Source organism: Myzus persicae, unplaced genomic scaffold, assembly GCF_001856785.1.
Source record: "Myzus persicae strain clone G006 unplaced genomic scaffold, MPER_G0061.0, whole genome shotgun sequence".
Taxonomy (NCBI): domain Eukaryota; kingdom Metazoa; phylum Arthropoda; class Insecta; order Hemiptera; family Aphididae; genus Myzus; species Myzus persicae.
The window spans coordinates 140,415-156,227 of record NW_019104167.1 but is presented as its reverse complement, the minus strand read 5'-3'; the positions used below and the strand labels follow the sequence as shown (position 1 = coordinate 156,227).

At 25.3% G+C, this 15,813-nt stretch overlaps 2 protein-coding genes across 3 annotated transcripts; both read left to right on the top strand.

The window, feature by feature from the left end:
- Window positions 1-304: 304 nt before the first annotated feature.
- Window positions 305-7,987, top strand: LOC111039564 (N-lysine methyltransferase KMT5A-A). Its single transcript, XM_022323122.1, has 13 exons — window positions 305-575; window positions 668-753; window positions 2,348-2,453; window positions 4,195-4,307; window positions 4,414-4,513; window positions 4,593-4,715; window positions 5,311-5,421; window positions 5,494-5,597; window positions 6,043-6,115; window positions 6,177-6,234; window positions 6,666-6,831; window positions 6,893-7,083; window positions 7,256-7,987. The coding sequence occupies exons 1-13, from the start codon at window positions 566-568 to the stop codon at window positions 7,464-7,466; spliced, it is 1,452 nt and encodes a 483-aa protein (XP_022178814.1). The 5' UTR covers window positions 305-565; the 3' UTR covers window positions 7,467-7,987.
- Window positions 7,988-11,591: 3,604 nt separating this feature from the next.
- Window positions 11,592-12,361, top strand: LOC111039550 (mediator of RNA polymerase II transcription subunit 11). Of its 2 annotated transcripts, XM_022323105.1 has the most exons (3): window positions 11,592-11,610; window positions 11,713-11,803; window positions 11,867-12,361. In XM_022323105.1, the coding sequence occupies exon 3, from the start codon at window positions 11,878-11,880 to the stop codon at window positions 12,259-12,261; it is 384 nt and encodes a 127-aa protein (XP_022178797.1). In that variant the 5' UTR covers window positions 11,592-11,610; window positions 11,713-11,803; window positions 11,867-11,877; the 3' UTR covers window positions 12,262-12,361. The 2 variants fall into 2 exon arrangements, with proteins under 2 accessions (XP_022178797.1, XP_022178798.1); XM_022323106.1 differs by lacking the exon at window positions 11,592-11,610 and having other exon boundaries at window positions 11,623-11,807.
- The last annotated feature ends 3,452 nt before the right edge of the window (window positions 12,362-15,813 follow it).

Genomic DNA, 15,813 nt, shown 5'->3' with positions numbered 1-15,813 from the left:
ATTCGGTTTGCCCGGTATTACGAGAAAAATTTACTTGATCATTGATCGTATAAATTGTAACGGGTAGCCGATAAAACTTTAGACTTAAAATTGTTAACGGAATAAAAATGTCTGACTCTATGGATTATTTATAAAAAAATTCAATGAAAAACATTTTGAAATATATTTTTTGTGTTTTCCGCTTCTCGCGCCGTAAACCATAGCCTTGAATGGAGTTTGCGATTCTAATGTTGGCAATGCAACAAAATTAACTGAAAAAATGATAACATGGTATCGACCAATGGGACGTCGCATTATGGCGTTTGATTTGCATTAGATAATTTGTATATTACCATTTCTCCGGAGTCCGGATGATTTTTAAAATAAAAAAAAAAAATGTACGGAAAAGTTACTAACAATTTTTTCCCTTCAAAATGTAAATGCTATTAAGTAGTGACTTTCAATCCACGAGCAGTGAGCATAAAAGTGGTTGCTGAATTTGGCAGATTAATGACAGTTCTGTGATACTGAGATTTAAAATTAAAAGAATTACTGTGTTTAATACAAAATAATAAACACCCTTAAAATGGTTAAAAGTAAGTAATTACAACGTACTAAACGTGTTTTCACATAATTATATTCTAAAGTAATAATTTTAATGGTTCAATCAAAAATTGTATCATTTTAGAAAAAAGTAATCGATCAGTCCCTCAAAATAGCAGTGCAACAAATAAACGCCCTCAAGGATCAATTAAAAAATATTGTACCGAAAAAGTTAGTATTGCATTTTTCTTGCCTTGCCATTTCAAAGTTAAAAATATACTTTAAGGGTGTGGTATTGTGGTTCTTGTTAAAAAAACTATTTTATTCGTTATTTTTTTAGATTTTTTATTTATTTTGTATTTATAGTTTACTTTTGTGATTTAGGTACATTCATTAATTTGCTTTTTAATTTTGGCTTAGCTATTTAGTCTAGACATATTATTCAACCTGCAATATTATTCAATAATAGGTATATCCACACTTGGTTATATTGTATAACATTTTCATTAGTGCACAATTTGTTGTGATATTTTAACGGTTTTATGAATATTGTCTTAATATTAAAGCTACTTAATTTATTTTCTTTTAACTACTTAACATCTTACATTTTAATCTGTATAAAGATTAAATTAATCTGATTTCAAATACCAGATAAAAAATTAATGTAATTAGGCACTGGTTTGTCACTTATTATTTAATGATAATAGATACTTGACAATATACTTAATTGTCTTATATATTTTTAGGTAAAAATCATGATAATATTGCCTTGTTAACATTTTTGTATGCTTTAAGAGTAAATATTATTTGTTCTTTGCTCTAATAATCTAATACAGGGGTCGTTGACTCAAATTGAGGGCCTTTGACCCAGTCTACAAACAAATGTATTTTTAGAATTAAAAACTAAGAATATTTTTACTTAATATTTATTTAAATCCAATGGGTGTAATTAAACTTAATTTATTAAAATAATTTAAGGAAAAATTAATTATATTTGTAATTTCTAAAATGTTTAGATACCTACATTTACTAATAAATGTTTTTTGTGTAAATTTAAAAGTAATAATTAATATTTTATCAGTATTTATACTTAGAGCATATTATGTAGTAGATGTTAACATAGAATAAAAATATACAATATTAATCAAGAACAAAAAACTTAATTTAGGTACTGTTTGATGGTATTCATTGTGATATAATTTATTCATTTATCTGAGTTTCTAATCCCATTAAAATATTATTTGTGTACAAATGATTTACCCACAATTTATTGAATGTAAGAAAAAAACTTAGTTTGATTCACTCAAAACAAGTTTATTTTATATGTATTTCAAAGTCAAAAATTTAAAGATGCCTGGTCTTAGATTACTAATATGTATACCTCCCTATCAATGCATAGATCTTAAGTATTTATATGAGATGCCTTAATATTTAATTAATAAAATGATTTATTCTTTAGCTCCTTTCATTTATTTTTATAGATTGTATTAACATTTTATCAAAACCTTCCACTTCATGACTCAAATAAACCTTATTTATACAATAATACTTGACCAAATTAAAACGATTATCAATTAATTAACGATGGGATCATTTATTTAATAAATTTTGTTCAAGATAATATTTTTAAATGCTTGTATATTAAATAAATGCTGATATTAAGTGTATGGTATAAGTATAACTATATGTAATATGTATTTAAATACATAATTGTTTTTATTAAAAGTTTACAAGTTATAATAGTTTATGTAGCTTAGATTGCATGAGCTTGAATAAATATTCTATAACTATTGTTTTTTACACAAACTATTTTTGATTCTTCTAGAAAATCAACAAGAAAAAAAATCATTGCGTTAAACTTAGGAAAAATATAAGGGACAAAGATATTCAAAATGCTATTAATTCTACTCCAAATATTTTAAATAGTAAAAGTATGCATTGAATTTTAAATTTATGTGTATATTATATCAAAATTAAGGCTATTGGATTTAAACTAAATCAAAGTGTTTCAATGTTGATGTAACTCAAAATATTTTTGTAGACAAAGCTCTCATTTTAATTAAGATTTTTTGATAAAACACCAGAACATTGATTGATACATTTTTTAACAAATATTCAAATTTCCATCACCATCATTCAAGGTCAGAAATATAAAATGAGTGTGGGGCCAAAATCAAAAATCTCCGATAACAGCACATACTATTTTTTAGATTTTGAACGCCCCATTCAATGTATTGATTTTCTTCAACAGCATTTTTTTTGTGAAGAAGAGGAAAGTAATTGGGACTTGAGACGGGGTAAATGTAAAAAATCCTCAAAAGTTTTTATAAGCGCCAGGAAAAACAGAATAAAAAATTTAGGACAATTTGAGTTTTTGAAAAAATCGATTTTTCAATTTTTGGTGTAATTTCAAAAAATAACATACATTAAGTAAATTACATACATACAATTTTCACTGATTTTCACTATATTAGCAATTTTTACTCACCAAAAATTGAGTGTCTAAAATTCATAAAAAATCACAAAAATTGCCAAATTATTTTGAGTTCGAAATTCATTACAGATTATCTATGTTTATCTAAGTTTTAAAACTTTTATACAAGATTTTTCTTAAATCAACAAATTTTCATACAAGAATTTTCTTATTTGGCTGTTATTTAAAAAAAATTTAACTGTTGGTAGGTACTTTATAAAAAATTCAAAAAAATTTTATCAAATGTTTATTATACCATTATTTATGCATGTTAAAATTTTCTAGGTATTAAATTAATTTTTAATAAAATGTTAATCGTCAGGTTCCAAAGGATTAAAAATTTTATAAAAGGTTCCTCACAAGTATTTTATAAATTTAAGATCTTAGACAAAGATCAAAATCTTGAACATTTTCAAATTATTTTTTAGTTAAAAAATTATAAATTGTTCTATTTTTATAGTTAAGAACTAAAATTTTAAAACAATGTTTCTCATAACTATATGGCCATAAAATATAAAAGCACAGTTATTGTTTACATACATTTAACTATAAATTTAGACAAAATTACATATTTAAACCAAGAATAACAATATTTGTTATATTGTTGTAATTTAAAAATATTATTTGCTGGTTTTTGAGACTTTTAGAGTACTTTATTATATTGTATACTCTATGTATTTATGTTTTTCTACAAAAATATTTGTTTCTCAAGTATCATTGTACAAGATAACATCTTATTCTATAGTTTTTAAATTAATTAAACTTAAAACAATGTATACAAAATATATTCATTAATATAAATTTATGAAGTATATTTCCAATAGCCATAATAGAATATGGTACTTTGTCTTTGTCTATTATACATAACTAGAAATTAGTTATATAATGTAATCAAAACAACATGTTCCATATTAATTTTAAATATAATTAGTCCATTATTAAATATCAATTAATCGCAAAACAATTAAATTGTACAAAAATTGAAATTAAAAAATATCTTCACATTGTCAATATCATATTTGTGTTTTTCATCCCTATATTTCATTCAAGTTTATTAATAGTGGTATAATCCCCCTCCATTTTTTTTTATTGTGATATGAAATGTGAATTTGTTGTGTATGATAAACAAAAACAACTTGATGTACTCATAACAATACAAGTTCAACAAATAATTTTCAAGTAAAATTTTTATTTTTAAGATAATAAAAGGAAAAAATCCGTGGAAAATGTTGAAAATAACCTAATATTATATGAAATCAAACCATTAAGTCCTACAAAACTCTCAATAAGTGTTAAAAAGTTCTACAATAATGTAAGTACATTCACACGTAAAAATATTGTGCATGCTACAATTAAACTTATAATTTCTTGATGATAATAATAATAATAATAACTGCTTTCATGTTATACTTATCCAGAATAAATTCAAACAATATGAAGACAATTTACATTTATACAACAAAACTAACACAGTCCATATTAAGGAAATGATGACAATTAATACAAATAAAAATAAAGGTTTTGATACAATTATTTAATTTCATTATTGATATTTTTTATTTAACCTTTTTTTTTAAAAAAAATATTAAAATAATAGATAATAAAGATGTGAAGCATAAAAGTATTGTGGAATGTGAAAAAAAATACAGCAGAACTAAAAAGAAGTTTAAACATTTAAACTATCATAAACCTTATGATTTGAACCCACAACTGAATAAAGGTAAAATTATTACATTGAATTTTAAATGAATAAATAACATTATGTGTATTGAACCATATTTCCTAGGATAAATTTTAAAAGATCTATATTTGCTGGGTGATTCTTTTATCAAAGTACATTAATTATTTAAAAAAATATTTATGCGGTGACAGGGGTACTCTGAAAAATGTAGGCCCACCGGAGGAGCAGAGTGCTCATCTTTACTTTTTAATTTTAATACTTATAACTACTTATCTACTTGTTAACAGAATTCAAAAATGTAGTTTTGAAACACTTAAAATGTTTATAATTTTAAACATAGTGTTGTTTGATAATGTTATTGTCCTGTGTTCAATACATGTTTGAAATTTTAAATTTCATTCATAAAGTAAAATAAAAATCAAAAAAAATCTGGTGTTTAAAACCTTTCCAATTAATCTATATAGTTAATAATTCAAAAAAAAATGTTCTAAATTCCACAGATCTTATGATAACAATGCATATAATTTAAAGTTAGTAAAAAGTCTTTACCAACCTAACACCACTATCATCTCTGGATACTAATTAATACATCTATTATATTCATATGTATAATATATAAATATTTTTTTAACAGAACAGTGTAAAAAGAAACAGACATCTAATAAAAATGAATCTACAAACGTTTTTAGTAAAGAGGGTGACTTTGAAAATGATGAAGTGCATTTGAATTGTTTACAATCACAAAGTAGGTCTTCTAATTTTATAATTTAAAATTGAGTTTTAAATACATTTATTTGTTTTTTTGGGATTGAAATAGTAACAAATGAAACTCAGACAAATGAATATCTTGTTGAAGAATACCAAGTAACGCAATCTACAATTAATGCTCTCTCGATATCTGTTAAGCGTTTTTATAAAAGTGTAAGTTTATTTTTTAATAGGATTAAATTTTTGCTGATCATGTTGCTTTTTGGTTAAAATTGATTGTTTATTCCATCATGTATAGTTTTATTATAATTGCATTATGTTAATAATAGTGCATAGATGAACTCATTTTTGAAAGGTTACTTTTAAAAATGTTGATAATCCGATTCATAATGATTTATAAATAAGCGTAATATGAAATAATCTAACTAAGTACTTTTAGTTAGAAATGATTTTTCTTTATGATATTATCTTAACTAAATTAGCTTTTCAACCTATTTTTACATAAAATGTTAAGTATCTTAAATTACATTTTTTCCCTCATTTGTATTTAACTGTATAACGTTTAGTGTCTAAATAATATTTAATGAACTATATTGAGTATAAGGTGTTATCTATATTTTATTTTACAGATACATTCAATTTTTTTTTTTTTTTTTAGAAGACTCCTTCTAATGATAATGAAAAAGTCATCAAAGATATGCCACTTATTTCTGATACCACATTTAATTCAAGTAAAAATATTGTGTCTTTCTGTATTATATTATTGTTTTATAAATAAATATTTTATTTCAGAAGCAGATTTAAATCAGTCCCCTTTATCGTCAAAATTAAATAGTAGTCATAAAATAAGGTATTTTAATAATTCAATATTCATTTTAATTCATTAAATGAATGTAGACTGCCCTCTCACAGTTTTTTTTCATAATTTTGTTATATATATATTAATGTTAATAAACATTAAATATAAGAATGAATTTATTGTTTTATTGATTATTATTCTCATTCTGTATATACGATTAGCAATTACTACAATTAACTTAAATACAGTATCGTATCTTTTCAGTTTCTTGTTAAATCATAGGTAACTTTTGTAACTATAATATATTTTTGTTCACAAAATCAAAAAAAAGATTAACAATAGTTAATTAATGTATATTTTGTTGTGTTATAAATTTAGTATTTCTTTTTTTTTTTTAATGTGTTGATTATAACAAGTCTATTTAGGAGGGCAGTACACAGATAATAAATCAATATGAATGTAATGTTTATGTATTTTTGTAGTTTAAATGTAAAACATATAAACGATACATCTAATAATAAGCAACAAAAAGTCACCGCATTTTTTCCTATTCGAAGAAGCGCTCGTAAAACAAAAAATATTGTCAATGAAGAAAAACAATTAGCCTTAGAAGAAGCGATTGCCTCACAAAATGAAGATGGATTAAAAGTAAAAACAAAATACATATCATACTATATTTGTAAATTAATATTTTGTTTTGTTTTAACAGGTAACTGTATTCCCTAATAAAGGTCGTGGCATAATAGCAGGTAAAGATTTTGCTCGTGGCGAGTATGTTGTTGAATATTCTGGAGAATTAATTTATGTTCAAGAAGCTCGTAAAAGAGAAGCCATTTATTCTCAAGATACCACCACCGGTTGTTACATGTATTATTTCAAATATGGTTCAACACATTACTGGTAATTTAGAATAAATCTAATTTGTTTATATTATATTGTATAATACTTTTTATTGATTTTGTATGGATGGTATACAAATCAACATTAATAAGTATAAATGGTAACATATGATAACAACTTTAAAATATAAATCAAATATAACCTGGCATATATAACCTATTAAATGTTTTAGTATTGATGCAACACCTGAAAGTTCAAGACTTGGCAGACTTGTGAATCATTCAAGATTTGGTAATCTTGTACCTAAAGTTGTAGAAGTAGCTGGACGACCCAGGATTGTTTTGATCGCAAAATCTGATATTAAACGAGATGAAGAATTAACCTATGATTATGGTGATCGTAGTAAAGAATCTCTCATTAATCATCCATGGCTTGCTTATTGAGCTATACACATGAATAAAGTTAAATTTATGTTAAAAATTTTTAGTACTAATATATTAAACTTAAATATAAAAATTTTAAATTTTGCACTGCCAATAAATTATATTAACATTATTTAGCTTTAAAAGATGACATTTTTTAAAAAATTATTCATCTAATGAACATTTTATTCGAATTATCTTTTATAATGTCAAACGTAAAATATATTTTTTAAGTTCACCTTTTCAAATTAATCTTTTAGGCCAATTTAATTATTTTACTACATATTGTTGTTAATTATTGATAAAAAAAAAAAGAAATTGACGTTGATACTTAATAATAAGTGAAGGGTCAACATTCACGTATTTGTCTGTTTGGAGGGCAGATTATTTCTGATACGATTTTGACTTTTGACGGGTAACAGAGTAATTCTGTCCTTCTCACCGGCAATTTTACCCCAACATTTGACCCTCACTTTGGTATAAAAAATAATTGAGAATTTTTTCTCGCAATTGGGTCCAGTTCTCATGAGTTTCTGTTGCTACACACATATTATGTTATTTTTTCTCATTTTAATAATTCATATTCATTTTTCAATATGTTATAAATTGCTCAGATTAAAACTAAATTAATGATTATAACTTTAAGCATACAATTTAACAAATTATTCTATATTTTTTTCATAATTGTTGCCCCAATAATAATGGTCGTATTGGAATGTAATATTTATTGTATAATAATTATAATATATATATATATATATAATTATTATTATTGTATTGGCCTTATTACTTAAAAATTTTTAAGCATATGAAATAGACATATTTTTTTACTTGTTATTTATTTAATGCATTAAATTTCACATTTATACTGTGTATAATTAATGTTTATTTAAATAATGAAACTTCAGTTTTCACTAATTATTTTAATTAGTTAATGTAAAAACAAAATATATTTCTATTCAACATTTTGAATTATAGCCATCTGATTTTTTAGGAAATAGGTATTTTCTATTATACAAAATTTGTTAAAAGTGAAGTATTTGGTAAGCTTTAACCAAATAACCTACATTTCATTGTTAAGTGATTTTAATACAAGACTGTACAATCATTAATTTATTATTATTATTATTATTATTATTATTATTATTTATTATTATTATTATTTTTTTTTTTTTTGAGACTGAAAGGTTCATTATCATAAATATGTTATAGTATTTACCTACCAATGTATTTTGTTTTTGGTAAATTAATATACATACGCTTCCAAACTATGACAAACAAAGTCAATTTTTAAAAAAATGTACAATAATATTTTTTTAACAACTTAGTCAATCTCATTAATATTATTGTACATAGCAATAACTTGTGTTCTGTATTCGTACTGTGTCTAAAATATAAATACTATAATAATTAATGTAGTTTAAGAAATGTGTTATATTGTTATTGATACTTATCATTATGTTCTGTTTTGAACTGTACAAAATGTCTTGGCGCCTTGGCGGCATGATTTACTCAAGACTTATAAATGTTCTTGACAAAACAAAATATATTTGGAACTCTAAAATAATATTTTTATTGTTATTTTTTTAACAAATTACAGTTAATAGTGTAATTATTGTTTCTGGTTAATATCTTTATGAATTTACATTGGCATATTCAAAATAAATTCTTGTTGTATACTTGTATTTATTATACATTTATTTATTTTTGGTTGTATAGGATGTTTTAACTTGATAGATCTGCTTACTGTTATTTCAGAATACATATTATAAGAAGATTTGATTAATTTGGTTATGACGAAAGTTGAATGATCACTGTGTGTATTGTACAGTACCAGGCTGTGGTTTATTTACAGAGGTACTGCCGTACTGGACGCAACTTGGACCAACTATAACCCCAAAAGAATGATAACTAAAGATATTTTATTTTTAATACAATATAGATGTTTATACAAATATGTTAAGAATAACAATAAATAAGTTACATTTTTTAATATCAATACTTATAAAATGTTAAAATTGAACAAATTGTTGGACCCCCCCCCCCCCTCAATGACGGGGGAAAAAGTAGATAATACGTCACTGTTATTAGATATACATTCTGGGTAAAAATTATTAATAAAATATAAAAAAAATTCAAAAACTAGTTCCTATAATCTAACCATTCTCACCAAGCTTGCATTTATCTGATTTATAAAATTGGTGTATTTATTGATATTCATATAACTTTACTGCCGTATTATATGCAATTCTGAATAATGGGAGAGGGCTTCAAAACTTCACATTACGTAGATAAATCATCGAGTATGCACTGTTTACTCCAAATATTTTGTTCCGAGAGTCGTGTAAATAATTTCAAGCTTACTTGGCAATTAATCTAATAGCCTCCCCAAAAAACATGCAAATGCAACAAGTTCCGAGCATAAAATTCACATCTGTAGTACCTGTTTACTATAAATCAATCAGCTACCAACGATAAAATACCTATGAGCTATGCGGCGGATCTCACACATGCGCTCATCAAGTTTATTAATTATTATACTATCTAATAGTGACTAGCGCTTAATGCTTATATAAGTTTTATATGCGTCAAATATTATTTACATGGGAGAGACAGGCCCTGCTTGCGACCATGCCCATAAAGATCATTTATAGATCTTGCTGTCTATTTAAGCAAGTGGTTCTCGTTTTTTCAACAGGTTTGTCGAGACTCGTGATACAATACTACACTAGGCAGGGGCGTCGTATGGGCATCACCTAGCATTGCGGAATGAAAATCCTCAAAAAAAAATCACAGATTACATAATACTACTCACTCACAAGTGTGTAAAAGAAAAATTGTAAAGAAATGTGTGATGAACTACTTAGAAATGATTGATCAATTTTTTTTAAACTCAAGTTAGTGTAAATATGTAAGAGTACCTTATTATTAATATAAAATTACAAATATAATATACTTGAGGGGAGTGTTACGGCTACCCAACAGTTACACTCGAATAGTCGAATATAACAAATAATTTTCAAACATTAACAATAATATTATTTTTTTTTTATATCCCGGTTTGATTTAATCTGAAAGAACATACGAGTACATTAATGGTTCATTCAAAAGAATAGGTACGTATCTACCTAAATGAACTATTGTTTGATATAATTATTAAATTATTTATATTGTTTTATGTATCGGTATCGGTCATAAGAAATATATTTTTTTAAATTTTATAATCTTTTAAATACTGTTATGTAAACTATAAACTTATAAAGTAAAACTTGTAAAAGCGTCGCCAAATAATAATTATAATTAATATTTAATATTCATATTATAGTTAACGTTTGAAAAATATAAAAGTAAGTTAAAAAATTGTATTAAACTTTGAACATAGATTGGTTGTTTAGTACCTACATACCTACTTGATTTTAAATTGCTCTAATGATAAAATATACCTATGTCTACTATATAAGTAAACATTTGTAATTATTATTAATAATGTGGAAATTACACGAATTAGTGTTTGAAAAATATTTGTTCAATCTTTTCATGTGGTTGTTGCCCGTTGGTAACTTGTAGTAAGTACCTACATAATCTGAGGTTCTTTATTCCGATTACCATTGCCTATTACCGTGATATGTAGCCAAAAAATTGTTCATTTATATTGTTAATTTGTTTGTTTTCAAAATATAATTAAATGACAATATTATGGCCTTATAAAGTTATAACTTAAAATGGGATCTTAGATTATATTATACTACTTGTAAAATATTATAAATTAAGGAAGCGATGGCAAAATCCACAGAGAAGAACAATATTTGGGGTGATAGTCTCATTCACAATTTACATATAAGTTTAATTTTAAAATAATAAAATTGTTACTTTTTCAAATTCCATCAATTGTAAGAACAATATAATTGGCGATTGTAAGAGTGTTTCCATTGTTATGGATCTAAATTAGGGTGTCGTCGTAAAATAATAGGTTGAGAAGCACTGACCTAAGCTATAAAGCTGCTATATCACATCCTATAATATTTTAGTCGTGTTGTGATAACATAATCTTTTACTCAAATTTTTTGTTTATGATATAAAACAGTAAACTTATAAAATAAACAATTTTGTATGTATATGTATGAAACGGATTAACAGAATAATAAATTATTTTTTATTCATATAGGTACCAACTTATTAGTTATTACATTTTAGTTTTTAGTCTTTAAATTAATTTATTTTTTAGATTACTGATGATCGTGAATTAAATTTTTTTTTATATTCTCAGACTGTAACTGATTAAACATTGGACAAATTCAAACCAAGAATTCAAATATATAGTTTATTGTTTATTGAATGTATAAAAAAGTTGTAAATCAGTAAGTGAGTTCATGAACATAGTTGTTTTATTTGTTTGTATAATTCGATTTCTATCTTTCTAGTTTTTTATTTCATGATGGCTGCACCTATGGAACGTATTCAAGCACTGGAATTAATTGAAAAAGACATAATAACATGTTTACAAAGCGCTGGTCAAGCACTATTGGAACTTAGTAAGGAGAAATCTAGTTTGAAACAAGTAGAGAACCAATCACACCAGTTCTTAAAGAGTTTGGGTAATGTAGAGTCAAAACTAACAGAACAAATTAATTACTTGACCCAAGTATCTACTGGACAGCCATATGAAAACAGTGGGTATGCATCACAAAAAGTTCTCCAAATGGCTTGGCACCGCCTTGAGCATGCAAGAAGCAGGGTAAAAGAATTGGAACGATCTAAAAATAAGTATCTTCAAGATCAAGAACAATTGAAAGGAAATGTCTCAAATCTATTGTAATACTTATGATTTGTAGACTTATAAATTCTTAAGTGGTACCTAATTGAAATTAATTGTAATTAAAACTTTGAGTCAATAAACAAATTCAATTCTCTGAATAGATGTCTAAATTACCTTTTCAAAAATTATAGATTAGTATTTAATCATTTATCAAAATAGGGAGGCAAGTGAGTACCGCTCTACTGCACACAAGGTGTCATGGAGGTAACTAATGGATGCTTTAAATATGAATTCAAAGATTAAAATCATTATATAAGAAAAACAATTTGGGTTCGTCACCTTATGTTACTAAATACCTATATTTTATGACATTGAATTTAATGTACCTGATTTATTTTTCAACTAATAAAAAATACAGGTTCCAGGTTGAATTAATTTTTGCTGTAAACATTGCGTATAAGAATGTCATTGTGTGTGTAAAATATAGTAATGTAATTTAAAAGTTCAAGTTCCCTGAAATGCTATTTTTATATTACAAAAATGTAACTAAAATTGTCATTCTTTATTAAAATATCTAGTTTCATCAAAATCTGAACTAGTTGAAGTTTTTTATTTTAACTCTAACTATTTGAGATTTTTTGGTTACAGCAAGAATTATTTATAAAAAACCTTATTTAAAATGTTTAATGACAATAATTTTAAAAAATCATAGCAATAAATAGGGTAGAGGAGTCAAAATATTTTAAAAATGTTATCATGTATGGAAAATGGTGACATACACATTTTGTGAAAATGTCAAGGGTCTGCATTTATTAGTTTTTTAATTACAACAAAGTATCAAAAATCGATTAATTCAAATTCGTTAATTTCACCTGTATATCCAATATCTTGGATATTTTAAATTCAAACACTGATAAAAAATTAATATAACTTCCCGGCAAACTTTATTTTTGGTAAAAGATAGATGAACGTAGGTATTGAAATCTTTTGTAAAATATTAAAATGTTAGGCTTGAAAATAAAAACTTCACTGACTAATTGAAAAAAAAATGTTATGTTAATGATGAATGTTGTCAAAATTCTAACTCTAGATAATAGGTATTTACGGCTATTAGTTATTGAGTTACACTAAAAAAGTACTGGCTAGATTCACTTTCCCAACAGAAATAATGCTATAGTAGAAAATTGAAGCATTTTAGAATTTTGAAATTTGAGCAAATTGAAGATGGACAGAAAAAACACTCATCGTATGTGGTTGTTGCATGTAGTGTGATCCAATGTTTTTTAGAGGAATGACAAAGGTCAATTGCCACCCTAGTTTTTTATGCCTGCAATGATATTGACATATTGTTCTAATTTGAGTTATACATTTACGATTTAATAGTGGTTGTTATTTTAAATCGCTCTCCTCTTGATTTTCAATCTTCGAAATACGTAAATGAGTCAATACAAAGTCTGCAGTTCGTTGACTCATGAGTATTGTGTTGTTAGTCTTAATATTTTGAGTGAATATTATCAAACTATTAAAGGGAAGAACATTTCTTCCCTTACTATTACTTTTGTATATCTTTGGTTTTTTACGATATTTTAATTTTCAACCTAGTAATGACTAAGTAAAATATCACAATTTAAAAAAAAATTGTAATGTATCGCATGGGTCTGGCGTCAACTTAATCCTATTATGAGAAATATTGGCCAACTCAGCTATCAATTATTATTTATCCTATTTAAATATATTCTTACGAATAGTATATTTACATTTAAATGTCTAATTATCTATGTTTTAAAATTATAAACGTTGTAGTTTTTTTTCTTTACTTTTTTCCTTTGTCGTGTTGTTTTTTTCCTAGATTGGTACGAAGTACAACATTTTGTATGTGATTAACGATTTAAATCTTTATCATAATTGATACCTTTAGCTTACATTCTCATTGACGCATTCGGGGCAACCTTGAAACGTCGTACCTATCTTGTTTTCAAATACAGCCACCATGCCATGTAATATAAATTGTAACTTGTAAGTATACCTATACCTATCTCAGCATATAATCCAAAATTCCAAACCATAGAGTTACATAATTACATAAATACATAATTACATAAATGCGTAATTGCATGAATACAATATATGTATAATACACGGTTTAAGTACCTACGACCTACCTACCGAAAGTGTTGTTTATAAACCCAACCAACGTACCGCCAATGAATGGACGGGTATCTACAAAATGAATAGGTATACATTTATAGGCTGCATCCAAGTTGGGTCCCAAATTTATAATTGCTACACTAGTTGGGTCCCGAATTATTTTAGGTACTACACTAGTTCGGTCCCGGATTTTTGCAGTGCGTACTATACTAGTTGGGTCCTGAATTATTTTAGCTACAACACTAGTTTTTGAATATTTGTTGGTAAGTACTACACTATATTAACATTTTTCTTCCCATTTTAACAGACTGGCTATGATCTATTTAATCTATTTAGACCATAGGTATAGTTAAAAATGTTTTTACAGTTTTTTTTTAACCTAACTAACTCGTCGGGGTTTAACCGGCATTTATCGCTGTTATAGATAGTTTATTATAAGATATGTCAAAAATTATCAGATATAACCGATAACACTGAAATTATTACACGAATGCTCGAAAATCACTTACGTCTTGTTTTATTACGAATATCCCAATAGTCATATTATACGTATACGTATAAGTACTTTTCATTTACTTTTAAATGTAATAAAATTGTATTAATATTATTTTATAATAATTTAAATTATTATAATATTTTTACTAACTATCAATTACATATACTTTAATATTTAAAAAAAAACTGTAAAAAACATTTTTAACCATACCTGTGGTCTAAATAGATCATAGACAGTCTGTTAAAATGAGAATGAAAATGTTAGTATAGTGGAGTACTTACCAAAAAATATTCAGGAACTAGTGGAATACCTATAATAATTAGGGACCCAACTAGTACAGTACCTTTAAAAATTCGGGACCCATCCAGTGCCGCATTTAGACATTTTGCGCCCCGGTGCAAAAAAAAATTGGCGCCCCCTAAGCTCCGGTGAAAAAAAAATTGCTTCACCCACGGAAAATATGTGAGATAGATCCTCATTAACCTTTTAGATTTTGAGTGGAGTAAAGAATATTTGTTTTACGAGTGCTTTTAAAAAAAAAATATTGTTTAGTAATTGCTTGATCCCTCCACAAAAATATATTGGAATTTATGTCACTTGAACCTTGCTAATAATTCATCATATAAGTTGTGTTTTTTAACATATTTAAGTAGGTACTTCATATCTTCATGAATAAATAAAATAAAATTATATACAACTATGCAAATAAATATTTTATATTTTTTTGTGTATACTATTTTATAAAATCAATGTAAATATATACAGGGCTAGAAGTGGTTAAAGCTATTTAAAAAAGCGATAACTGAATTTATTCATAAAAGTGACAAAAAAGTGACCTGCATAAATTTGTTTCATAACAACTTACCATGTATTATACATTAATTATCTTTGAATCTCTACATAGGTACCTATAATTTAATTGATTCTTACTTACTTAATTTTGTAGAAATTACAAAAAATAATGATTA

What these genes read in the sequence shown, in the direction of transcription:
- LOC111039550 (XM_022323105.1), top strand. Translation starts at nt 11,878, where the DNA reads ATGATGGCTGCACCTATGGAACGTATTCAAGCACTGGAATTAATTGAA.
- LOC111039564 (XM_022323122.1), top strand. An exon ending in AAATATTTTAAATAGTAAAA is followed by an intron (nt 2,454 to 4,194) that starts GTATGCATTGAA and finishes TTTATTTTTAAG; the next exon opens with ATAATAAAAGGAAAAAATCC. An exon ending in AATAGTAGTCATAAAATAAG is followed by an intron (nt 6,235 to 6,665) that starts GTATTTTAATAA and finishes GTATTTTTGTAG; the next exon opens with TTTAAATGTAAAACATATAA.